Below are 26,038 nucleotides of genomic sequence, written 5' to 3' on the forward strand. Positions count from 1 at the left end.
TTCATGGTGTTGTAAACCCAGGTTTATTAGTCCTTTGACAATCAGTTTCATTAAACATAAAGAAATAAGTCATACGGCCCTCCATGCCATACCAGGTCTCCAAATAAATATTTGTTCTAAAAACCACAAAAATCAAACTCTACATTATAACTCAAAGCAGCCTTTCATCACAAACATGCCTCTACAGAGAAGTACATAGACACACAGGACAGGCAGAAAGACACGGACACACACACACACACACACACACAGACTTCACAGATATCCTAATACCAGTTTGACACAGTTTCACATTTCCTTACACTACAAAGTTAAAGGCTGGCCTTGGGCTTCATGCTCCTAGATTCCCACTTGGGTTTGGGGGAGAGGTATGTATCTGAAGACAACCGCCCGCCCACTGTCGCGTCTTACTCCTCAGTTTAGTTTAATACATCCTTACCATTATTTTCATTTTCAATAACATTAACTTCTTCACTTTCTACATATAGAGTAGACTGCCAGTCAAGGACAACAGTGTCGAATCCAATGCTAAAGGGCAGCTCACAGGGCTTGAAACTTTCTGCAGAAGATATAAGATTATCTAAATATGTTTTTATCTCTGAAGTCATTTTTAGCATCTCCTTATACTTGATAAACTAAATATCAAAAGCACTGACTCTTGCATAGAAAAGGATTCTCCTGTATACTTCTCAGATTTGCAGAATAGAGTTTCTGGACTGTGGAAATGAGGTGGGGGAGGGGGCTTGTTCTCTCGGGGAAATCCCCAGGTTTCCAAACCCAAAGCACTGAAACACTGACTTCAAAGAGGAACATGCCTCTACAAATACTTTAGCACCAAGGCATTTTATATTTAATGGTGCCAGAGCCAACAGCAATAAGGTGAGCTCCTGGTCACATTTGACCCTTCTTAAGGCTGAGTACAAATGAACTGCTTAAATTAAACCTCTTCAGACAAACACAAATCTGGTTGAAACACAACAGGAAGTCTGGTACAGACAATGCCAGCAGCATTTCTTTGCCTTTGACAGTAGAGTAGACCATGGACTACCAGTAAAGATGAGATGACAGAAGATAGAAATAAGGTACACCAGGCCACTAGCTTCACCTGCCAGCCACATCCTTCCAAACCGCATTAGACTACTCCCAAGTCTGGAAAACAGAATTAGTGTGCTTGGCTTCTAGGCTATTCTGGGGCTTACAACATTCTGGTTTCTATCACTACATAGAATACTCAGCATGTACCGCTGTAGCAAGTTACCATCACGTTCTGAACTCTAGGACACACACACACACACACACACACACACAGAGCTAGCACCTTAGGCAAGTGCTTGCCTTGCTACAGAGCTCATGGGAAAGTTCCCATGGGGGCTTTGGGTCCCGCCACACTGTGGTGATGTTCCTTGGTGCACACAGGGTTCTACAAAGCAGCCTTGAAAACAAAACACACAAAACACTTTCTGGCTAGAAGTTCATCAAAGACTGTGACCCAGAGCTGTGGAATAAACAGAAATTTTGGGTGGTTGGTGGGATGGGATTCTGAGAGCTTTGGGAGCCTCACTCTACCAACTCCTGCAGGTTCTGGCTTCCCTGAGTACAAAGATACAGTTAACCATCACAGTCACTTGAGGTGACAGATGGGTCTGTGGCTTGGAGTATATTTTCTATGTTCTTTTTAAATCTTCACTAAGAATATGAAAACCCATGGCTGTCTACAGGTTAGCATAAATGTTACTCTACTGACAGGAGAGAGAAAAAAATAATAATATACCTGAAACCCCCAAAGCTCAGATACAACCAATGAGAATTAACCTTTTCTTCATAAAATTTCACTTTAGGAAATGCTGCTAAGATCCTAACTAATACCCAAACTGAATGTGTTCACAATTAAACTCAACCTATAAACAAATATTTGAGGTAAGTTATAATAAATGATTTTAATATTATACTTGGCTACATAAATAACACTTACTTTGAAAAAATCTAATTAACCATGAAGTGTGGGTGGCTCCCACAGGTATGTGCTATATTTCTTGTGTTCATACAAGGAAATGTCTCTACTTTGAAGAATGTCTCTAAAACCTCAAAAAGAATAATATGTCAAAAGTGATGGGTGCTAACTTACTTTACAGTGGACATACCACCCTGCCCCTGTCACTGCTGCTCTGGGCCACCCTAAAGAACTGGCTTTAACTTTGCGAGCCTAGGGTTCAAATCTGTTTTTTAAACAAAGAAAACAAGAATCCTTTCCAGAGAAGGCTAGAGTGCTGCTCGGGGAGAGAGAACATATCATACGCAGGGTCCCTCGCTCAGTCCTGAAGCACTGAAGGGAAGCATTGCTTCCATGCTCCTAACCCAGGAAATGTCGTGGGTGCTGAGTGTTGGGAGACATTCTGCAAATGGCCGCCACACCAAATGCTCTTTCCCACCTTCCCTATGGTGTTCTCAATGACTTTTGACTGTTTTCAACTAGAAACTCCACCTCCATGACACAAGAACCTCATACTAAGGAAGAAAATCCGAAGAAGGTTCTCCCTACTTCCTCCCTAGGCCCTTGGGAGTCAATGAGCTGCACATTACATTTGCATATTAGAGGCAAACAACACATTAATTTATAGAGATGATATAAGAGCAACTTGCCCTTTTGTCAAAACAAATAATTCAAAGCCTATGCTCAGAAAGAAATTAAAGTTTCTGATAAGAGCTGCGACTACAAGTAAAACGACCAGTTTGCTAGAAACAGAAGACCTCTTCTATATGTACAATTGAATGGTACTGCCTATGAAATACCCACTCATTGGCTAGGCAATATTCAGATGATGCTACCAGAGCCCCAAACCCTCTGGAGAGCAGTCTTTAATTGATATATAATGCAGGACTTCATTCCCTCAGGACTTTGAGGACTTACTCTACAGTCACCACCAGCACGTTAATGATACACTGCTACTTAATATTAATATTTAATATTTGCACATTGTAGTGCACATCCCAGGTCAATGTCTGAGTTCTGACCTCAGCCTTCCAAAGGATTTCATGGAGCAGTGAATGGTATCAACACATAACCAGTGCCCAGTCAGCAATTAATTGCTGGACTGAATTCAAGGTAGAAAAAGGGACCCGAAGCTTTCTAAGTACCCTTGGTGAGCCCATCAATCTTAGTACCGAAACAGGTCCAAGTCCACCAGAAATCTCTTCATATAATATCTTATCACAGAAAAAATTAAGAAAGCACCACCTCTCTACAGCCTATACAGCATACCATCAACACCAAAGGACACTCACTATCCCTTCTAAATCACCCACAGAAGCCAATGAGGGACACCAAGTCCCAGGAGTACACTGTGGGCTAATCTTCACTACTTTATGAAAGCCTCTCATGTCTGTTACACTGGTCTAAATCTGACACACAGCATTCACAATCTATCACAGCTAAGCATGACCCCACCTCCATGGCAGCCAAGCCCAGGACTCAAAGCAAAGTTCTTTTCACCTAGGCACTAGCTCCATCTCTTATAGACATTACCCAGTCTAAGGGTGAATGCCTCCTCCACAAACTGCACGAACCCCGAAAAACCACTTGACTAGTGAGTTTCCTACATGGACAGGAAATCAATCCTATACCCAGGAACTGTATTAAGAATACTGGAAATTCTACCTATGTGGCCTGCCAAGAATGTAGGTGTCTGAATCATGGCCTGTCTGCCAGCCTCCTCTCTTCCAGATGGAAAAATATTTCCTGAGGTCGCCTTACATGACATGAGGTTCTTGACAGAGAGGCCACAATTTTATGGCGCTTTGGACATCTTGGCCCATTGTAGCCAGATCCCATGAGTTACCATCAATGCACAAAGCTTGCCAAGAGGCCTCTGTCTTAAGCATCCTGAGCAGCAATGAAGCTGAGATAATGCTGTCAATGGACCCAAGGTGCCTTTAGGAAGGGAATTATCCTGTCTCAGAGCCACTTAAGGAAGGATAGAAGAACACAGATACAAAGGGCACCGTGAAATGATGCTAGCTTTGAGAGTGCAGGATTCAGTATGGTAGACTAGCTTGCTTTACGTTCCAATTCATTATTTAAAGTATGATTATATTCCATGTTCAGCTGACACATCTGGCTACTGTGCAGTCATTTTCATATCCCAGGTACAGTTTTCCTGACTAAATTATTCATTTTCAAAGGCAACCATGACCTCTTTCTATACAGAAAAAAAATCAGCAGAGATTTGCCAGTATGTTAAAGATATAAGTGAAATTCCCTAGTTGGGACCTCAATCTTACCTCGGGAATTTCTTTATCAACTCCTTTGAATGTCAAAGTAGTCGTAAGTCTTAGCTAGTTTTAGTGGGCCCTTAAGAGCTGAAAGAATTCCTCAGATGACAAGGCCATCATTTCCTTCCTTATTATGCATCTCAAATTACAGTTTCTAGCCACACTGTTTAGCACACTAGTTTAAAGCCCCTTATGGAAGAATACTGTAGTTTATTATATTCAAGCTATCAGGTGCATGATTCAGCAGCCTCTTGATCTACCTTAAGATAGAGTAAACAGACTAAGAGAAAATATATCTTAAGAAATCCTTCCATTGCAGAATACAGTTCTTTGAAGCATTTGAGATTTTCTACCTGATTGATAAGTCTGCTATGGCTTAAATTGTGATTAACAGTGCTTTAGGGAACATTCAGCTTCCACTTATGAAAAAGATACCTGCTTTACTCCCTGAAAGCCAAAGGGACATGCCACACTTTGCTATTTCCAATCAAATTGCATAGTTGAAGCAAATTCAATTGTGCTTTGCTGGAGAACTCACAGTAGGTGCTCAAATCTAAAAACTCTGACTTGCAAATGCAAAGTCATGGTCAAGCTCACCTTTATCTGGAGTGTATGCTAATGATATGTGTGGTCATAGCCTTTCCCATGGCTAACCATGGACCTCAGGCTTCTACCGAACGGGAGCAGGAACATTAAGTGAACCTAGCAGACATAACGACAGATCTAGCTAAGCTCCTCCCTGGAGAAAAGAGGGGAAAGGCTGTCAGTCTTGTTGAGGTATCCAGCCCTCATCAACAGTGGCTGTGTATACTGAGTTTTGTTGGTTTGAGGATGATGTCTGTGGAGGTCTAAAAAAAGAAAGAAGGCACAGGTGTTTCTCAACTTGCCGTATTCAACTCAACCAACAAAATCCATCTGCCTTCTCCGGGCTTCAGCAGGGATATTACAAAGCAGCATCGGGGCTCTCGTCCTGCCCAGGGTCTGCAGAGGAACTTACTGCTTCTGAGAAAGGTCCAGGATATGTCTGTGTGGTGCATGGGAATCCCTTTTGCAGAGCAGTTTCTTCATGGACTTCCCCCTGGGTGCTGAAGGCTGGGCATGATGTAGTCCGGGAGTATTTCTCAGCTTTGCTGGGCTGGCCCACTTGCTCACTCACAGTGCTCAGTGGGAATTCTCTGCACCTCCGCCTCTGCAATCCGTCCTCTTTGTACTTGATAGAATACCAGGCCAGGAAAATAAAAATAAAGCCAACAAATTTGAGGCCAGCTGCCAAGCCAAAGTAGACAAAACGAAATGACGTCACGTTGTACTCCCAGCAAGAGCCCTGCACTCCGCATTCCTGCTGCCAGAGCATGCAGGTGGTGTCAATCACAGCTCCAAAGTAAATTGGAGTAGGAATGTATGCTGCAGTCAGGGAGAGAAAGGGAAACACAAAGATATAGCTCACCCCATAAGAGAAAACACATTTGTAATGAGCAAGCTGCCTGTCAATGCAGAGAGAATGATTTTTGTTTAATTGAATTTTCTTAAAGACATTTTCATCTAATTGCAATTTACTCATGAAAATAAACAGCAAAGACTTAGCATCTTCCACTTTGCAACTCAGTATGACTTAGTGCTTTTTAGGTTGATAAAAGTAGCTACAGCTTTCTCTGGGTACCAGGTCCTTACATTGAACACTTGATAAAGTTTTCACAATGAGACTTCAGTTGAGTTGAAAGAACTGCCTATTGCCCCAAATGCCAACACAGAATCCTTTCAAACTTAACATTGGATCTTGACACCCTTACGTCAGATTGGAGCTGGATAGAAAGTCAGGGAATGTTAAGGGGACCAGAGAATAGAAAGAGTCTGGTCTAAGTCTCTTGAAGCTGAAAGTCAAAATGTTTACTGCAAAGTGCTTGCTCTGTATGCAGGAGGATCAGAATGCAGACTCCAGAACACACGGAAAAAGCTGGTCATGGCACCACACGTCTGTAACTCCAGAGCAGCCCGAGGGCTCCCTGGCCAGCCGACCTAGCCAAAATATTCAGACCAGGGTCAAAAACTAAGGTAGAGCCAGGTGTGGAGGTGCACATGTTTAATCACAGGACTCTGAAGGTAGAGGCAAGAGCTCCGTGAGCTAGAAGCCAGCCTAATCTATACAGTGAGTTTCAGGCCAGTCAGAAGCAGTAACAGTAAATATATAAATAAATAATGAGGTAGAGAAACAATTGCAGAATATGCCCAAATGTCAACCTTTGGCCTCAACAAAAGTCCCACACCACCAACAGCTACACACACACACACACACACACACACACACAAAGAATCTCAATGTAATTAACAAAATTCACTATAATGATTGCTTACATAAAGACAATATTACTTTTTAAAGAGGTATTTCAAAAAAGAACGTTATAATACCAAGAATAAAGCATGCAAAAGGCCTACATGTAAAGGACCCTCCCCCTTTCTCAGCTGTACACCTGTTATTGTTTGTTATTGAGAATATCACAGACAAGATAATGACCTTGTTTATAATCAACACACATCGTAACTTGATGGTGATCTGGTCTAGTGAGGTTTTTCAACACTGAGATCTCTAGTTTTGATTATCAGTCTATAATCCAGTGAACTTCAAAACCACCATCTGAAAAAAAAGTCAATGTTTCTTAGAAGCCCTTTAAACAAAGTTCAGAGGCCACTAAAATTGCATATACGGCTACCGAAAGATTGCGATCTCTCCTGAGAAGGCCAGGACCACACATCAGTGTGTACTGTCTTTGTCCTAAGGGTCTCCAGCAGCACAGTCATGCTCAAGTCTGGTCAAGTGTCTTCTTAACAAACTCCTCTGAACTTCTTACTGATCCATGCTGAGACTCTTTTCTGTGGCTCAGGGAAGAGACTCACCTCTCCCAAGCAGAGGTCCCTGAAGGAGGCTGTCAGGCCACTAAGTGACTCCTCTGAGGGCTGTGCCTTCTACTCTGACCCCAGAGCAGCTAACAAGACACACTTCAGATTTAACTTCACAAAGGCACTTAGTGTGTGGAGATAATCAAGGCCTATAATTTATCTTTGAAGCTTCTGAAAATCCTAGGAGAAGTTGAAGGTCTCTTGTCTGGGCTGTGTGTAACAGACATCTCTTCCAATTCCAAAGGAAAGCATGTTTACTACATCATACACTCTTTGCCAAAAATTTGCCCCACCTCTAACTCATTCCCTTGCCTATGAGTCGTTCCTTTTGATCCCTGGATCTGTTGGACACCACTCTGCTGCCATTGAGTCTTGCACGTACCTCTACTTTACCTACTAGCAATGCGCACTTAAAGCCTCGGCTATTTGTCACCCAACACACTCCTCAATCCAGAGCCTATTCCTTTTTATGCTTTGCAGCCTAAGAACTTTTACAACAGTCCATGAATGCTCCGTGCACAGAAGTAAGAGCTGGCTACGTTAAAGCAACACAGAAGGAGGGAAGGAAAATGAGGGACGAAATAAAACAGAACATCTAACAGCTCGCAAACAGGCCTGTGAACAGACTCTGTTAGGGATTTATTGAAGATAAGGTCTAGGGGCTGGAGAGATAGCTCAGTGGCTGAGCGAGTTGGCTTCCCAGGGCCCACATAGGCAGCTCACAGACACTCTCACCCAGGCTCCAAAGGCTTCCCTAGGCACCTCCACACCCACACCCACACCTACACACAGACACACATACATACACATAGTTAAAAATAATGAAAGTAAATCTTCAAAATAAAGCCTAGTAGTAAGATTAAATGGTAAGTTTCATAAAGAACTGAGAAGTGTTTTTTCTTTTTAATTTGGGGAAAATCAAATGTGGATGGTTAGCTTAACTGTACTTCTGCAGCACCCTGTAAATGACAAACTTGGGCTGAGTAACATTCACCAGGCGTTGTTCTTTCCTGGCTTAGTGGCAAGTCTACAGGTGGTTCATCTTTTCCCCAAATTCATATCAAATAGCCCAACTCCCTTCAGAGAGTAGAGGTGAAATAAGTATTTTTTTCTCTTTTTCAACTCAATCATCACTTTGACAAATTCCTTTCTTGGAAAATATTTTTTTAACCAGGTAATATGGTATACACCTGTAATCACAACATTGGTGAGGAGGAGGCAGGCTATCCCCAGAAGAATGTACTTAAATTCCCTAACCCTAACCCTAACCCTAACCCTAACCCTATTCAGCAAGGACCATACACATTGCAAGACCCAGTCAAATATAAATAAGTAAATGCAAAACCCCTAAACAACAAAAGTAGCACCTTTCAGTTTATGGCAAAAAGCACAAAGCTTAATTCTGAACTGTGTGCAATTGTATCTGAAATCCTCTTTAGCCAGAACACTTTGAACAAAAGAATCTTCAAAAACCTTCCAAATCTTATTGACACCAAACAAGCCACACCAGGGGGGTTGGTTGGTTGGTTGGTTTTTGTTTTGTTTTGTTTGTTTGTTTTTCCTGCTGGAGGGCATTGAAAGTAGTCAGCTTTAACCTCGCTGTCATCAACCCACACTCGCTGCAAACAGAATTCCAGGAGTGTGAGTGCTTCAGAAAAGAGACCATTTACCTTTCAAAACTAAACTGTGAATGAAAAACATGGACAATGGTTTTGATTAGTCAAGGCAAACAGCAGTAGAGGAAAAAGAGAAGCAGCTGCTTAAGAGAAAATGAGCTTGAGGAAGTCAACTGATGGGTGTCAAAACAGTTCAGGTGGCGAATGGGCGGGGTGAGCAGGGGCGGGGCGAATGGGTGGGGCGAGCAGGCGAGGGTGGGGCGCGCGCGCGCGGCGGGCAGGCGGGCGGGCGGGCGGGCGGGCTCTGTGAACTTTGGTGACCTCTCCTTTTTTGCTTTTTAAGATCTTTGCCTCAGAAAACTCTACTAGTGTACACATTGATCAAGCCAATTAAATTACCCTAACACAGTAAGAACCTGAAAGTACGCTAAATAAAATGCACCCGGTTTCTCTCACATTCCTGTCAAGAGGCATCAAGAGACCTAAACGCCAAGATAACAAACTCATTACAACGCTCGTGATATCGATTTCTTACAAGTTAAAAATCTGGGGGAATTTTGTACACCTTTGTAGTCAGAGTCAAAAGGAAACTAACCATCTTTTGTTTTGTCCAAGGAACTTGTCAACTTTTAGATGAATTAAAAAAAAAAAAAAAAAAGAGAAGTGTCCTCTAATCTTGTCAGGTTCTGTTACAACCATTACCAAGTGAGTCTGCTTCTGTTTTTAAAGGACCATAGCATTTGCCTGCTGTAAAGAGGAATTAAGGGCACACTTGGAAATTCAGGGACATACCAAGTGTTCGCAACAAAACAAACTGCATTCCCAACCTGCTGTAAAGAGGAATTAAGGGCACACTTGGAAATTCAGGGACATACCAAGTGTTCGCAACAAAACAAACTGCATTCCCAACGCGAAGGGCCTTTCCTCATCTTCCACGGACCTACAGGGAAGAAGGAGAAAATGGTTTAGAACAATGGTTCCAAGAAAATGCTTGTCAAACCAAGCCTGCCTTAGGCAGAACCATAAGCTAAGCAGGCACCTTCCCAGAATATTTAATCCACTAGAATTTACTAACAGTCACCAACCAAGATTCCCTTAGTAAATTCCAGGCTGTAGATGTCTCCATCAGAGACTGGTTAACTATCTCTGTGTGAATAGTGGGGGAGGGGTAAGGCTCTTGGCTGAAGGGGGAGCCCCTCTAAATGAGCCCTCCAAATCCCTTCTACTAAGAAAAAAATGTAAAAATTTACTCAAACCATTGCAGTCTCTTTTTCTCTGTCAGAATGTTCCAGAATTGAAGGTGTATCTAACAAAAACCATCCTCATAATTCCTCCAAGATTGGGGGAAAGTAGCTGCTGGCTAGTTTTATGTCCACTTGACACAAGCTAGGAATATTTGAAAGGAGGGCATCTCAATAAAGAAAGTGCATCCTTAAAATTTGGCTGTAGAGGGTTTCCTTAGTTGGTGATTGATGAGGCTTGGTGGCGCCATCGTGGGCTGGTGATCCTGGGTTCTATAAGAAAGCAGGCTGAGCAAGCTGCCAGAAGCAAAGCAGTGAGCAGCACCCCTCAAGGTCTCTGCTTCAGTTCCTGCCTCCAGGTTTCTACCCTGCTTGAGTTCCTGTCCTGACTTCCTCCAGTGATGGACTATAATGTAGAAGAATAAGCCAAACAAAGCCTTCCCTCTGCAACTTGTTTTTGGTTGTGGTGTTTCATCACAATAGAAATCCCAATTAAGTCAAAGTAAAAGCAGAAATTACAGACATACATATATGTACATGCACACTCACACACACATACATGAAAAGCCAGAGAAAGATATAAGCTTCACCAAGTCACGCTCTCCTCCAAACATTGATGTTCAAAAGTAATCCCCGTGTGGTGGAAAGATTGGAACCGATTGATTTTGCAATTAGCAGAGGTTAAATGACCACTCTTCAGAGATTTGGTGTTAGAAGCCAACTCATAAATTGCCATGCTTGAACACTTCTTCTGTACAATGAGGTGGCCTTTATAGAATACTTACAGAATTACAGTGGGAAAGAATGGGATGTTCCAGGTAAGTAAACTTACTAATGGGGCGTGTAATGTTTACATGATGAAGTACTTTATGTTTTCTCATGCACACAAGATCTAGACATGGAATGGAAAATTTTTCTGAGCCTGGTGCCCTTACTGTCATCCTCATATTCTCTGTGTCTCCTAGAAATTTGCCAGCTCTGCATACAGGGCTACTCCATCAAGATCTGCTGACAGTGAGTAGACCAGGGAGCCTTGAATGCCCTGCTTTCTTCCACTCAGGAACTGCCTATCTCAGTGTCCAATGAGGAAGAAGCCAGTGTGCGTGATACAGTGTGTGTGATACAGTGTGCATGATACAGTGTGTGTGATAGTGTGCGTGATACAGTGTGCGTGATACAGTGTGCGTGATACAGTGTGCGTGATACAGTGTGAGTGATACAGTGTGCGTGATACAGTGTGCGTGATACAGTGTGCGTGATACAGTGTGTGTGATACAGTGTGCGTGATACAGCGTGTGTGATACAGTGTGTATGAGACAGGCTGACACTCTCAGCGAACATGATGTTTCCAGGCCTGATGCCCCAGCATTGTGGGGTTGGAAGAACTGGGGGAAAGGGAGCACGGGTAGACTCTCTTCCTCAGGCTCTCTCTGCACCACCTCCCTGCTCCCTCTAACCCACAATGTGTTCTTCAGGCTTCCAACCCTGTCCTTTCCTACCTGGCCATGTATGCACAGCTTTTAATGCAAGGAATAAAAAATTGATCTCAATGGAACAGAACAAAAGTAGCTTCCAAGTCCTCTCCTGGGAAAAAAACCAAAACCAAAACAAAACAAAACCTCCTCCAGGATATGCAACACAGCAATGAAAGCACAGCCTGACCAGCTGAAAGCTCAGATTTCCAAGTCTATTCTGTCCTTGATTCAGCTCCAGGACTTCATACAGTAGTAAAATTAATGAACTCAGCATTTTGAAATGCAAGCCCAGCATAATTCTTCACTGATCCCAAAGGTGCAATATTAACTATCCATGAGGTCAAAGATAATAATACCCTCTGCAATATTCATAATCTAGTCACTTTTCCCAAGTATTCCTGCCCTGCTTGAGGGTCTGGCTTCTTGATGCTAACATAGAGATGACTTTTCTTTTCTTTTCTTTCTTTCTTTCTTTCTTTCTTTCTTTCTTTCTTTCTTTCTTTCTTTCTTTCTTCCTTCCTTTCTTTCCCCTTTCTTTTTCTTTCAATTTTTCTTTAAGATTATTTAAATTTATGTGTATGCCCACATTTATATATGTGCACCTTTTGCATGCCTGGTGCGTGTGACGGGGACAAGAAGGTGTCAGATGTAACTGGAATTACAGAAGATTATGTGTGTGGGTACAGGAAATCAAGCCCAGCCCCTCTGGAAGAGCATTCAGTGCTCTTAACCGTGAGCCATCTCTCCAGCCCCATAAATAGGGCTTTCAGCTCATGATGTCTGACTTCATAGCACAAAGACTTCGGACGCTAAAAGCACTGGAAAGAAAGTTTGATAAATAATAAGAATAGCACCCAGCTGAAAAAAGATTCTAGAATACACAGTATTTCAGCCATCCTTTTCTCCCTGATATAAAAGCCCTCCCTTAAGCCCAGAAGAGCATGTAAGGGTGCCTGCCTGCAGCTTTTCCCATCCCCTGCTTTGTTTGACTTCTGTCCCTCTGCAATAGGCTCTCTCAAGCACTGCCTAGGGCTGTTCTCACCTGAGAGTCACTATAATGGCTGATGGTTGGGCACATGCTGTGATGAAGGTAACTATGAAAAGGAAGACCAGGAAGGGAATGAGGGTATTGCAGGTGCGCTTGCACTTCCCAGACACAGCGTAGCCATTCTCATTGAGATAGGTTTTCACAATGACCACTCGGAGCTGGCTGCGCTGCCCCACTGTGGGCGGGGTGATCACTTGTCGACTTTGGACGCAGGTGCACTCTGTGTAATTTCGGACCTGAATAGCAAATAAAGATAAGTTATATGCCAATCAAGAATAAAGCCTGGCATAGAAATATTAACAAAGTAAGAATGCTTTAAAATAACCAAAGGATTTTAAAGAATGTTTAATAATTCACACAAAACACTTTGGTAACAGCACTAACGGGTCAATGATTGCCTTGATAATATCAAAACCTGCTAGTTAACTAGACTGTTTAACCCTAAACTTCCCTAAGAAACTTCAAACTTCAATTCTGTGACATGCTACATGTGACATGCTACATGTGACATGCTACATGCTCATTTGGCGTCACAAATACACACAGCTTTGATTGCTGTTGAACTTGTAGACTCTCCAGTTAGCGAGGCCCTGAAAACAGAAACCAGCTTGATTTTTATGTGTGCTCACCAGAGTGCCTAACACACGTTTGAGCACATAGTGAGTCCTAAAATAAGCATCTATTAAACTCCTAACACACGCATGATGGCTTCTGGTGTGCAGACCGGCTGGCCTAGGGATGCTGGTTTCAGTACAGTGATGAGAGACGTCCCGTTGGCTATTCCAGTTTACCCCCTTTCAGTCCCCTCAGCAGGCTGGTGACCTCCAGGTGAAGGGATGGAGTCGTCATCACTTCAGTCTGTACTCCAACCTCGGCCCAGTTCTCTGGACTCTGGCAGACTCCAGCTGTCTGAAAACCCTGCTGTGTTCCACATTGCTTGTCTAATTTCTCCAACATATGTCTGAGCCCTACTGATGTAGGACATGCTGTTAGAGGGCACTGAAGACGGAGAGGTAAAGGAGACCAAGTCTTCTCCAGTAACCACACATTGTGTATACTGAGCAAGACACAATGGTCAGGAACTCTTCTTGATGTTACTTGATATTACCAAACAAGATGAGAAATATTTAACTGGCCAATTTATCCTTTGCCTATCATGTTACTTTTTACTAAATGGAAATTAACTGAACTAGTTCTTATGGTGCCTGCTTAAAACAGTGGTAGGAGCAGGTTGGGCATGGGGTATTTAGCCATTTAGGCCATTAAGGACATTCAGTCCTTAATAATATAACAATGGGTCCTCAAGGTCTCATTCAATGCCATGCAACAGGGGCTTCACTGCAAACAAATGATCTCATGACCTCAATAGGTCAACCTCCAGAGCTTGCCAGCTATGTCATTGGGAACCAGCAATAGTAATATCCATGTTGCCCTCTGGTTTCAAACTGAGAAAAAAAAAAGTGGCACCCCTAAACTCTCAGTCAGTGGTATAGTCTCTAGATAGGCACAGAAGAAGCAAATGCATTTTAACCTTTAAATTAAGGCAGTCACCTCCTATCTGTTCTAATGCTAACAGCCAAATTGGGCTCAGTAAAGAATAGAGTAGAATATAAAAAGCCTTCTCCCACAGTATTAAAGCCTATTTATAATTCACAGGGAAGAAAATTCTCAAAATAGACTATTCTTCAGCTGACAGAAATATCTTTACTCTGGAAGTTAAGGGGTGGGGGAGAAAGTTAACTGACGGGCTTATGAATAATGGCCATTGCCCATCTTCACAGCCACCACTTCGTGGACCAGCCTCCACAGCCTCTAGCCTCTCTTCTCCATGGCAACAGTGATAACCTTGACCTTCAGATTCATTAAAAAGACCCTGGCAGAGGAAGAAATGGGAAGCCTGGAGTCCAACCTTATCAAGTTTCCCTGAGTTGGCATGAATGTAAAACAGAAGCCAGCTAATGAGGACCAGAACTCTACACCTAGATCCTACCAGCACATTTGACAAAAGCAATAGCCCTGCACAATTTTTGTCTCAGGAGGGGTTTTTCAGAGGTACCTGGAGGGCTATTTGGAGCCTAATGAACAAGGGAAACTGAAGTCATCATGGGTGCCTGGGGTCCCATCACCTGTCTCATGATGCTGGAGTCACAATAAAAGAAGAACTTAGGGCGTCTACTCACCCCAGTGGTAAGATTACCACTGTTAATGCAGCCAGCCAGACATGGGTTGAAGTATGTGATCCCATCTGATCCACAGACTGGCTCATATTCATGTATTTTACAGCCACAATTAACATTACAGCTTCCGGTGAGATTCCTATGGGGCATGGTCAGAGACGGTCTGAGAGAGAGAGAGAGAATATATATCAAGCAAGGCCAAGAATGGAATTGTAAGGCAATGGTCTTGAGAGCAATAGAATTTTCTATTTTAGAGACAATATTCCCATGAATCAAATGTATGATACCATGAAGTAGGCATCTTCTATAGTTATTTCCACAAATTCACAATGAAACATAAGAAAAAATGTTTCTGTTTTCATTAGAATAGAAGAGATTAATTTAAAAATCAAATTATCTGTGTTGTTCCAACCTTCATCAAGAGACCAATCTCATGTCTGGTCCAGTGACTTGAATCCTCATAGAACTCCTTGCTGGGAACACTTGGCTCTGCATCTTAACAAGCCTAGATCATGATTTATTTCGTTTGATTTGATTTAAGCCCACTGGATTAAACCCAGCAATTAATGCTCACAAAGCACGAATTCTAGCACTGAGACACACACCACCATAGTTTATTTATAACTTCTATATAATACTTATATACATTTGTGGAGTAGTGTGCTATTTCAATATACATTACATGATGAGCCAATCAGATTAATTACCCTATCTTTACCTCAAACACCAAATTTTTGAACTATAAAATAAAGAATGCATATTTCATTACTGAATCTTTGCAATTGACATGAACTCCACCCATCAGCCAGTTACCAGTGTAGATTCTATTCATCAAAAACTTGAATTGTTCTAGGATACTTTATCAAAGGAGCAGAGTAATCTTAAAAAACCACGAGGAAATGATTTGCAACAGTGACTGGTTAGGAATCCTATCACTAGTTTGACAGAAATAACTAAAGAAGAAAGATTAAGCAGAAATCACTAGAAATGCCCAATTCAATTCACAGTCAAACATGGCTGGCCTTGTTTCCCTGTGGAGTCACAGTGCTGGATACAAAGAAGTGATGTAACATATAAGTTCAAGAAACTCCACCCAAGGGAAATCCATTCAAGCCATAGATATAAGGGTAAAGATGACATAGAAATGCTCAAAATGAGATAGGTGGTAAAATGGCAATAAAGGAGGGGCAGGCAGGGTACAGGGGGCTGCAGAAGAATGGGAGACTCTCTGAAGGGACAAGACAGTGTCTCTTACATCACTTTGTCACCATTCTTAGGCAGTACTGATAAAATGCTGTTCCTGCATCTGTCCCATAATCCACAGTCCATCCATCCAACAAATACTGGGGAATGTGTGTTGTGTCAGGATTTAGCTTCAGTGACTATGTTAGTATAGCCTAGCACAGCCCACCCCAATTGCATGTACTGCTCTACAAACAGCACACATGCTGCCTATTCTAGGGCTTCTCATGCTTTGATAACTCAAACTGGATAGAGAACCAAATCCAAAGCCAGGCTTACAGTCATATCAAGAAAGCTCCCTACAAAAGCAAAGCCAAATAAATCCGCTCCTCCTTCCTGCTGGTCCCCAAAAGAAATCCAGCTCAAGACACAATCATCAAGTTCAAAAACTCTTAGTATCAAGAATTTTAATGTTTAAATACACTCCAAAATAATTCTAAAGAAGTGGTTCTCAATGGGGACAATTTTGTTCTCCAACTCAAGGGACTTTTAGCAATGGAGGGAGATAGCTGAGTGGTGCTGTGGATATCTTTTAGGGGTTATCAAAGCATACTTCCAAACACAGCACAATGCTCAGGAAAGCTCCACCTTCCACAGAAAGGGACAGGTAGCTAGCCCAAGTGTCAGTGGTGCTTGAAGATGAGATGCCCAACCAATAAGCATATTCTGAAGATGATAACATGGGAGTTTCAAAGGCTGGACCATGTTAACTATAAACATGTGGAAGTAAGCAGTATGGTACAGATCCACCTCACCAATGCTTCAAGAACTAAACTGAAAGCCATGACAAGAGAGAAGAGCTTTTATTAGTCTGTGTGTGTAGTCACTGAAAATGACAGACTTTAATTCCAGGCCAACAGTTGGTATTGCTGCTATTTAGAAGCTGCTTGGCATTTTCCTTCTGACAGCCTATTCTGCCTTCATATGTAACAGCCACACATAACAAGTGCCTGCCACTTATGAGACTGTCCACTCAAGAGGCACAACCTAAGTCCAACATCAAGGTATGCTTTAATCACACAGACAAGAGCATTCCTCTCATGGCTGTCGTCTTGATGGTCTCTATTTAAGGAAAATACTACAATAGTAAAAACAATAATAATGGTAGCGGCAGCAGCAATACTTTTAAGAAGGAAAAAGTGATTGAAGTCAACAAGTAGAATTATCAGGAAAGGAGTAGGTATTTATGAAAAGGTCTTAAAGAGGAAAAGTCACCATGGACTGAAGTAGAAGGCAGCCATCATGGCTCACCTCTGCAATGGGATGATTTGCGAAGAATCTTTTTTTTTTCCTACTGAAAATAGAAATTTTCTGCACATAATATTCTGATTATGGTTTCCCTTCCTCTATTACTCTCAGTTTTCCTCCAAGTCTCCTCCCATCAGGATCTGTCTTTCATTAGAAAATAAACAGGATTCTAAGGGATAATTTAAAATAAAATAAAATAAAATAAAATAAAATAAAAACAAACTCAGCACATCCAAATAGGACAAAATGACCAAGCAGGAGGAAAAGGCACAAGAAACAGATGGAGATGCAGAGACCACTTGCTAGCACATTGAGGTATTCATTAAAAGCATTATACTGGAAGCCAGTATATACCCAAGGGACCTATACAGTACAAAGAAAGAAAAGATGAAATAAAAATAAAAAAGAATAATTTTAAAGAATGTCTTGTGTGCTTGTCATTAATCTACCAGAACCCAGACTGTTGCCCCCATGCAAGACCCCACCCTACTTCACTTCTAGGATGAGATCAAATGGGGTGTGTTCAGCATAGTACAGCCAGCCATATGTCACACTGAATTCTCACAGCAGTGCAAGGGCACATCTCAAATCACTAAGAAATCTCTCATTTGTCAGGAATGAAGCTGTGATCTGTGATGGGAAGGGAAGATACACAGGGACATTGCACTTATCAGCACCAAGAGACCAGCTACCATCTTTCAAAACTGGAAAAGATGCCAGGCAAGGCAGCCTTCTAAATGAGCTCACCTGTTAACTCGTGAATCAAGGGAGGTAAATCTCATTTTGGTTTTGGTTTTGTTGGTGGTGGTGGTTTTTGTTGTTGTTTGTTTGTTTGAGGTTGTGTCTCATGTAGTCCTAGCCTCGAACTCACTATGGAGCTGAAGATGACACCCTGACCTGCTCTCTTCTCCTCCCAAGTACTGGGAGTAGAGGTACGCTGTCTCTGTGCCCAATGAGTCAATGTGACTTAATTTCAAGTGATGCTCAGGACCTTATTATCAAATATTTTACAACTGATGCTCTGAACTGCTAGCATGAGCTAGAAAAATGGAAGAGGTCTCTGAGATTATCTAGCAATGTTGCTAAATGTAAAGACTAAGAAACTAGGTGAGATACAATGATCTGCCCAACATCACCAAGACTGTCTTTAGAAAATCCAGCCCTAAAGAGTTAATAACAAACTAAATATGAGTATAATATAAATAACTGATCTGGATAATCTTTATCAATCAACACCCAAGGAACAATGTTGATCTAAAGTGATATACAACAACAAAGAATAGCAATGTATAATATGAAATGGAAACAAAGCCCTGCCACCAGTGGGTATGTAGGAAGACAGTTAGACACAATACGTTACACGTACATGGGCAGTTGTACCATTCAGGCTACCTTAAGCTCTGAAGACCACTAGGCCTTCCAATTGTCACTGCCACAAACAGAAACTTGTCCTTTCTCAGACATTTTGTAGCTCAAGAGGTCACCTCTGGAAACAGTTTCATCTAGACATTGGAGTCACAAGAAGATGGCATACTAGATTTAACTGCAAGCACAAAGAGATGACATCTGATAAATGAAAGAGCTATCAACTTTCACGTTGGAGCTATGATATGTTGAGAGACAGTCTTGGTTGGAAGTGCAGTTGGCTATCAGATTTAAATCAACTTTTAGAAGTATTTGAAGGTAGAGAGAGCAGGGAGGTGGTTAGTCTCATTATGCAACGTGTGTACTTAAAGTCTTCCTTAAGCTATGACTCTCATAATAAATGCCAACTTGACTATAAGATGGTTAAGATACACCTATGCTGAAGAAGTCCCTAGCCACAGAAGGGGATCCAGTCACACTAATTAATTAAACTATGGAAAATTCAAATGTCGGTGATGGAATTGCTTGAAGTAGAAATGGATCAAGCTATCATCTATAGTTCCTGGAATCTTCATGGATCAGGCTATCATCTATAGTTCCTGGAATCTTCATGCTGAAGTTCCTTTCATTTTACTTTTACTTGATTATGGTTGGAGCACTTTAACAGATCTAACTGCCGAACCTGAGGGGTGCTGGTTATTGGACATATGATATGTACGCCACTGGGTTATACCCTCCCCAGATCATTTAAAATATTAAGCCTCCTCTCCCTCATTTATCTCTTTACTGACTTTATAAGATAAAACATTACAATGTGGACTGGTCCCACCTCTTTAATCCTAGCACTGTGTAGTCAGAGGAGAGCAGATCTCTGTGAGTTCATGGTCAGCCTGGTCTACAGAGTAAGTTCCAGACCAGTCAAGGCTACACAGAGAAATCCTATCTTTGAAAAGGGAAGAAGTGTAAGTTAATAACAGGTAGAAAGCTAAAGTTAATAAGGTAGGCAGCCACATGTCATTGAGCAGCTTGTACACTGGGGAAGAAAACCCAGTCACGGCAATGAGGACCTCACTTTACCTACACTTTGAAAGTGGTATGCCGAAGAGGCCCTGCCATTCAAAACTGTCCATTCTAGTCCATGCTTGGAGTATCTCCCTAGAAACAGGTGGAAATCCAGAGACGTTATCCATGGAAACCGATGATTTCTTTTGCTAATCCACAAATGTCACTAAAATCAGTTTGCAAAGTATCAGGACACCTGGGTCCCTGCTGCAGTACCCAACACTCCGAGATAGGATGATCGTTCTCAAGTGGTCATAGTCAGATGAGGTGTACCTAAGAGGCATGTTTGGTTGGTTGGGTTTTGGCTTCTGGCTTTTCAAGACAATGTTTTTCTGTATAGCTCTGGTTATTCTAGAGCTCACTCTGTAGACCAGGCTGTCCTTGAACTCAGAGATCCTCTGCCTCCTGAGTGCAGGGATTTAAGGTGTGTGCCACCACCACTCAGCTTTAAGATGCATATTTACATGGAGATCTAATGAAGTTCACAACTGAGTAACATTCCTGTGCAAAGGCAGAGGTGTGATATCTGCTTGCATTCTAGAATGAATGGAGTTGCTTTGCATAATCTCAAGGAAAGAGAACCGGGGACAAGAAAGAAACACACACTAAGTCACACTAAATCCAACTCCATGAAAGGAAAAGTGATTCTTAAATAATCTTCATAATAAAGACAATTAGCATTTGTTTGACAATAGCTAAGCTGGAGGCTGCACGTTGGAGGAGGTGGCATCCCATTTCTCCCCTCTGTGTTATTTTAACTTTTTAGCATGTTGAGATTTTTCATCAATTATACACAGAAGATAGCCAAGACACAGCAATAGCAGACTGTTAGTGTGTATAGTATGTGGTGGGAGGGTCACACAACTCAAAAACAATAAAATTAACACTTTCCTTTAAAAATAATACTGTTTTAGACAAGATGGCTTGGGTAGGAAGCAGGGGGGAGGGGAGGGGCCGTGGGGTAGAAACCTCACTTTCTCACTAACACAGAGCTGGTTGCCCACTAAGAAAAACAAAACTACGGTAAGATTTAAAAGACTTGAGGAAAGGGATTACAAAGCAAAAAGCAAGAAAGCAAGCAAGCAAGAAAAAGAAAGAAAAGAAAAGAAAAGAGAAGAGAAGAGAAGAGAAGAGAAGAGAAGAGAAGAGAAGAGAAGAGAAAAGAAGAGAAAAGAAAAGAAAAGAAAAGAAAGAAAAGAAAAGAAAAGAAAAGAAAAGAAAAGAAAAGAAAAGAAAAGAAAAGAAAAGAAAAGAAAAAAGAAACCATCATTATAAGTTTGGGGAAGAAAGCTGACTGTGGCTAAGAAAATGGATTGTTCGGCAAAGATGAAGGCCTGCTAAGGTTGAAACTCATAAATTTGTTATAGAGTCAATCAGCACAATTATATAATTTCCCCTGGCAATGCTAGTGGACTAAGAAGCAATTGATTTGGGGTTGGCAGGACACAGTGGTATCAAGCAAGGGCTCTAGAAGACTTGAGCGGACCTGTAATTCCAAAGCAGGTAAGATACAGAGTCTGACTTCCAGATCTTCTGAAAATACATTTGAAATAATCATGGACTAGAGGAAAAAGGAATAAAATCGTGCACTATTGAAGAAATAGAAAAACTAGCAGCAAGCTTCACAACAGTTGCAAGCAGACAGCCATGAGCTCGTTGTCAAAGATTGTCATCAGAAGTGCTGGGCAAAATGATCTGTGGAGAACACAATGGACCCCACTGAGGGAGATAAGCCATGAGTGGTCCCTTCCACTCTCATCTCTGTTCTTACCACCAGCTCCAATTTAGAGCCCACAGAATCATCAGAAAGCTGTGAGAAAAGCTGTAAGAAACTTAAGAAACTAAACTTCTCTTCTAGATGTTGACCACCAAGACTAACCCTTTCATTCTTGTATTGAGGATGGCAAAGGAAACAGGCATGCCCTGAGAGATGCTAGCCTGAGTGCTGTCAGTCTGGAAAGATTATTGTCAGGAAATGGGGTGGTGGTGGGTGAACAAACCTTTAAATCCAAACAGTAAGATGTAAGGCAAAGAAGTAGAGAAAAAAGTCCTAATTACAAGAGATCTAAGGAGACCTTACTCTCTAAAATACCAGGATCCTATAAAGGGGGAACAATCAAGAGTCAACAAGAAAAAAATAATCCTCAAAGTTTTAAAAATTATATAAAGAATTTAAAACATGGCTTTTGGAAAAAAAAAAAAAAGCTCTCAGAGCAAAATATACAAAATTATGAGTCATGGCAGAGTAAGTTAACACAGAGAAACTCATTCCATAAGTTCTAACAGAAGAATAACAACTGCCTTGGAAGTCACAGGAAAAATGAGGAGGCTGTGGAGGTTTGAATAAGAATAGTCACCATAGCCTTATTTATTTGAATGCATAGTTACTAGAAAGAGACCATTTGAAAGAATTAGAAGGATTAAGAGGTGTGGCCTTGTTGGAGGAAGTGTGTCACTTGGGGAGGGCTTTGAGGCTTTAACCCCATGCCAAGAGCAGAGTCTCTCTTTATCTATTTATGGATCAAGATGGAGTTCTCAGCTACTGCTCCAGTGTCTGCCTGCATGCCACCACCATGATGATAACAAACTAAAACTTTGAAACTATAAGCAATCCCCCAAACAAGTGCTTTCTTTTATAATAGCTGGTTGGTCATAGTGTCTCTTCACAGCAATAGAACAGTAACTAAGACAGAAGTTGGTACCATGGAGTATTGCTGTGACTTGCATTACCATATCTGTTGTAGGAATAAGGAAGCTTTATGAATTTGGACCAAAAAAGCAGTTGAACATTTCAAGCAGGATTTTCGAGGCCATCCTAGTAGAATCATGAAAGACAGTGGTCCTGAAAACAGTGTAGATTATAATGGCCCAGCTCAAGAGAGGATGAATATTAGTAAGTGGCCTGTAGAATTAAATAATTAATAAATCCCAGCAGGGGGTTAGCTTACCCATCTCAATGCTTTAGGTTCTTGAATGAAAGACACACACACATACTCTTTATATTTTATTATGCCTTAAACAGCAAAATAGCTGGGCTACTGCCCAGCCTCCATGAAGTTAATCCTGAGTTATCTAATTCTATCTTGGCTGCCCTGGAACCAGTTGGGCATCCTCTGGGCTGTGCTTCCCCAAGGTGGCCATGCCTCTCTGTCCTGCACTTTTCTCAAGCACTACATCTCCCTTCTCCTCCACACTCTCCTGCTATGGAAGAACTCCTCCTTCTTTTTCCTCCCTGTCTCAAGCCTTCGGAATCCTAAAATCCCACCTCTGTCCTCCCCAGCTATTGGCTGTTGGCATCTTTATTTACCAATTAGAACCAACAGAGGGCAGGCTTCCAGAAGCTATCTGCAGACACTCTCAGGTAAGCAGTTTGGGGGGGAACATAATTAGCATTCATAATACAAGCAGCTACAGTGGCCTATGACCATTCTTGTGATATTTTGGAGAAATTGTGGCTGCTTTTTGCCCTTGTATCACCTCTCCCCTCCACAAAAAAGAAATCTGTCTGAAGCTAAATTAAAGAGTTTTGGATTAATGACATTGGCAGAAATTTCAAGACAGCCTAATATTGATTCTGTCCTGTGGTTATTAGTGGTCACTCTTATGCAGATCTATAATGAAAAGGAACAAGCTGAGCATGGAAAAATGCAAAATGTACAGTTTGAAGAGAAAAAAAGAACATCAGGAAATGTAATGTGGAAGACAAAATTCTAGTACTCAAGAAGATAAAAAGTTTAAAGAAAAGCTTGATGCTAAATGGACTAAAGGAATGGTGACCTCAGATCAAGACCCCACCCAGCTATGCTTCCAGCTTGTGAAAAGAAATTAAAGTTTGAATAGTGAAGAGAAAACATCAATAATAGAAAACTGATACAAATGTAATTGAACAAAGAAGCCAAATTCTAGTCCCAGCAAGCAGCAGAACCATATGGTTCTGGTTTTAGAGTCAAGGGTATAAGAAAGGGGTTGTGGAATCTCCCCCAGGGCTAAGGAAAGCTGCTGAGGGCAGACATGTGACAGAGGTGTCTCTGCATAGAGGCCCAGAGAAGCCATTCCATGAAGCCATGAATGTGAAGCCTAGATTGTACTGGAGATCCCAAGATGTTAGAAATGCCAGAGATGTGTGATGCCTGCCAAGGAAAGTGGCAGACTGGATGTGGAAGCAGTCCAAGAGAGAGATGTATGTTATAGGCAACAAAGCTAAAAAAGTTGGATATCTGAAGAATTATTTGACATCAGTCATAGAGATGTAGAATTTGGAATTTGCCCTGCTGGTTTTCAATCTTGCTTTGGTCCAATATTTCCACATTATGCTTCTTTTCCTTCCCTTTAAAAGGCTAATGTATATCCTGTGCCACTGAATGTTGGAAGTATGTGTCTGCTTTTTTATTTTGATTTTACAGGGAATTACAAATAAGAGATTGCCATGAGTCACAGAAGAGACTCTAAACTTTGGAATTTTAAAGTGTTAATACTGCAATAGACTATGGGGACCTTTGCTGTTACACTGAATGCATTTTTTTTTCATTATAATATTGCTATAAGCCTATGGGGCAATGGAATGTGGAGGTTTGAATAAGAAGTTACAGAGACACAGTTTGGAGCTGAGACAAAAGGATGGACCATCTAGAGACTGCCATATCCGGGGATCCATCCCATAATCAACCTCCAAACGCTGACACCATTGCATACACTAGCAAGATTTTGCTGAAAGGACCCAGATATAGCTGTCTCTTGTGAGACTATGCCGGGGCCTAGCAAATACNGAAGTGGATGCTCACAGTCAGCTATTGGATGGATCACAGGGCCCTCAATGGAGGAGCTAGAGAAAGTACCCAAGGAGCTAAAGGGATCTGCAACCCTATAGGTGGAACAATATGAACTACCCAGTAACCCCCATAGCTCGTATCTCTAGCTGCATATGTAAGATAGCCTAGTTGGCCATCAGTGGAAAGAGAGGATCATTGGTCGTGCAAACATTATCTGCCTCAGTACAGGGGAATGCCAGGGCCAAGAAGTGGGAGTGGATGGGTGGGGGAGCGGGTGGCAGACTTTTGGGATAGCATTGGAAATGTAAATGAAATAAATACCTAATTTAAAAAAAATAATTGGACCCCTAAGCTTATACATGTAAATGCTTAGTCACCAGGATGTGGAATGATTTGAAAAGATTAGAAGGATTAAAAGGTATGGTCTTGTTGGAGGAAGTGTCCCTGGGGGTGGACTTTGAGGTTTCAAAGGCCATGCCAAGCACAGAGTCTGTCTCTGCCTATCAATCAAAATGTAGTTCTCAGTTCCTGCTCCAGTGCCTGAGAGAATATAGCCATCCTTCCTGCCACCATGATAATGGACTAAATATCTGAAACTGTAAGTAAGCCCCAGTTAATGCTTTCTCTTATAATAGTTGCTTGGTCATGTTATCTCTTCACAGCAACAGAGCAGTGACTAAGACAGAGGCAAAAAAAAAAAAATACAGGTATAGTATGAGAAATATTTCTTAACTTAAAGTGGGGAAAGATATGTTTAATTAAAAGGGCTTATTAAGTGGGCAGAATAACAAATGAACAAAATCCTTTGGAGATATCCAGCTATTCACCCCTACCATCCAACCGCACCCAACCACTCAACCATCCATCCATCCATCCATCCATCCATCCATCCATCCATCCATGCAACAAATCTTCGTGCATTGTTTTATATATGAGAGACACAGCTATTGTGTAGACAACAAAAGAGCTTATCTCAAGGACGTAGGTAAAGAAGGTAATCAAAAAGGAATTAAACAAAATAGCTTCAGTTGTGTTTAATGCTATGGAGAAATGAGAAGGAGTAATGAACCCAAAGTGAAGAGGAAAAGTCTTGGTGAGAAAGTGACACGACTAAAACTGAACAAATGATTAGTCAACTATAAATTCAGGATAATAGTATCTATATAACAATATTGTGGGTTCTCGCACGTTAGTAATATATATAAGCCACATAGAAGAATGTTTCTCATATTCTGAGTTGAGAGCTGGCTATGTTCCATATTTTTACTAATGGTATAGAAATATCCAAACATATTGGTACATAATAACAAAGCTCAGAAAAGCAACTGTCACATGCTATAGTTTAAGTATAAAACAGTTTTTAAAAAAATCAAAGCAGATATTCTTAGTGTTATATATAAAGAAACTTTGGAAAGATACACAAAACTGAATTAGCCAGACACCTATAGTCTAACAGTTGGAAGGCAGAGGCAAAGAGAGGGTCTTTGTGAGTTTGAGGCCATCCTCATTTACAAATGAGTTATAGGCCAAGCAATGTTATGTAGTGAGACCTTGTCTCAAGAAGGGGCAGGAGAAAGAAGGAGAAGAAGAGAAGGAAAGGAAAGGAGAGGAAAGGAGAGGGGAGGGGAGGG

At 41.5% G+C, this 26,038-nt stretch overlaps 1 protein-coding gene across 3 annotated transcripts in view; it reads right to left on the reverse strand.

The window, feature by feature from the left end:
* Slco5a1 (solute carrier organic anion transporter family member 5A1) overlaps positions 1–26,038 on the reverse strand; it is a 127,444-nt gene continuing 101,406 nt past the window's right edge. For 2 of the 3 annotated variants that reach the window (XM_021174960.2, XM_021174954.2), the window contains 4 exons: positions 14,725–14,884; positions 12,539–12,780; positions 9,656–9,720; positions 1–5,673 (listed from right to left, as the gene is read on the reverse strand). In XM_021174960.2, the coding sequence (XP_021030619.1) occupies positions 5,213–5,673; positions 9,656–9,720; positions 12,539–12,780; positions 14,725–14,884 (928 nt within the window). In that variant the 3' untranslated portion in view covers positions 1–5,212. Of the gene's footprint in view, positions 5,674–9,483; positions 9,525–9,607; positions 9,721–12,538; positions 12,781–14,724; positions 14,885–26,038 lie in introns of those variants that run through there. The other variant, XM_029475795.1, reaches the window with a different exon arrangement.

The sequence above is a fragment of the Mus caroli genome, chromosome 1, assembly GCF_900094665.2.
Source record: "Mus caroli chromosome 1, CAROLI_EIJ_v1.1, whole genome shotgun sequence".
Lineage (NCBI taxonomy): Eukaryota > Metazoa > Chordata > Mammalia > Rodentia > Muridae > Mus > Mus caroli.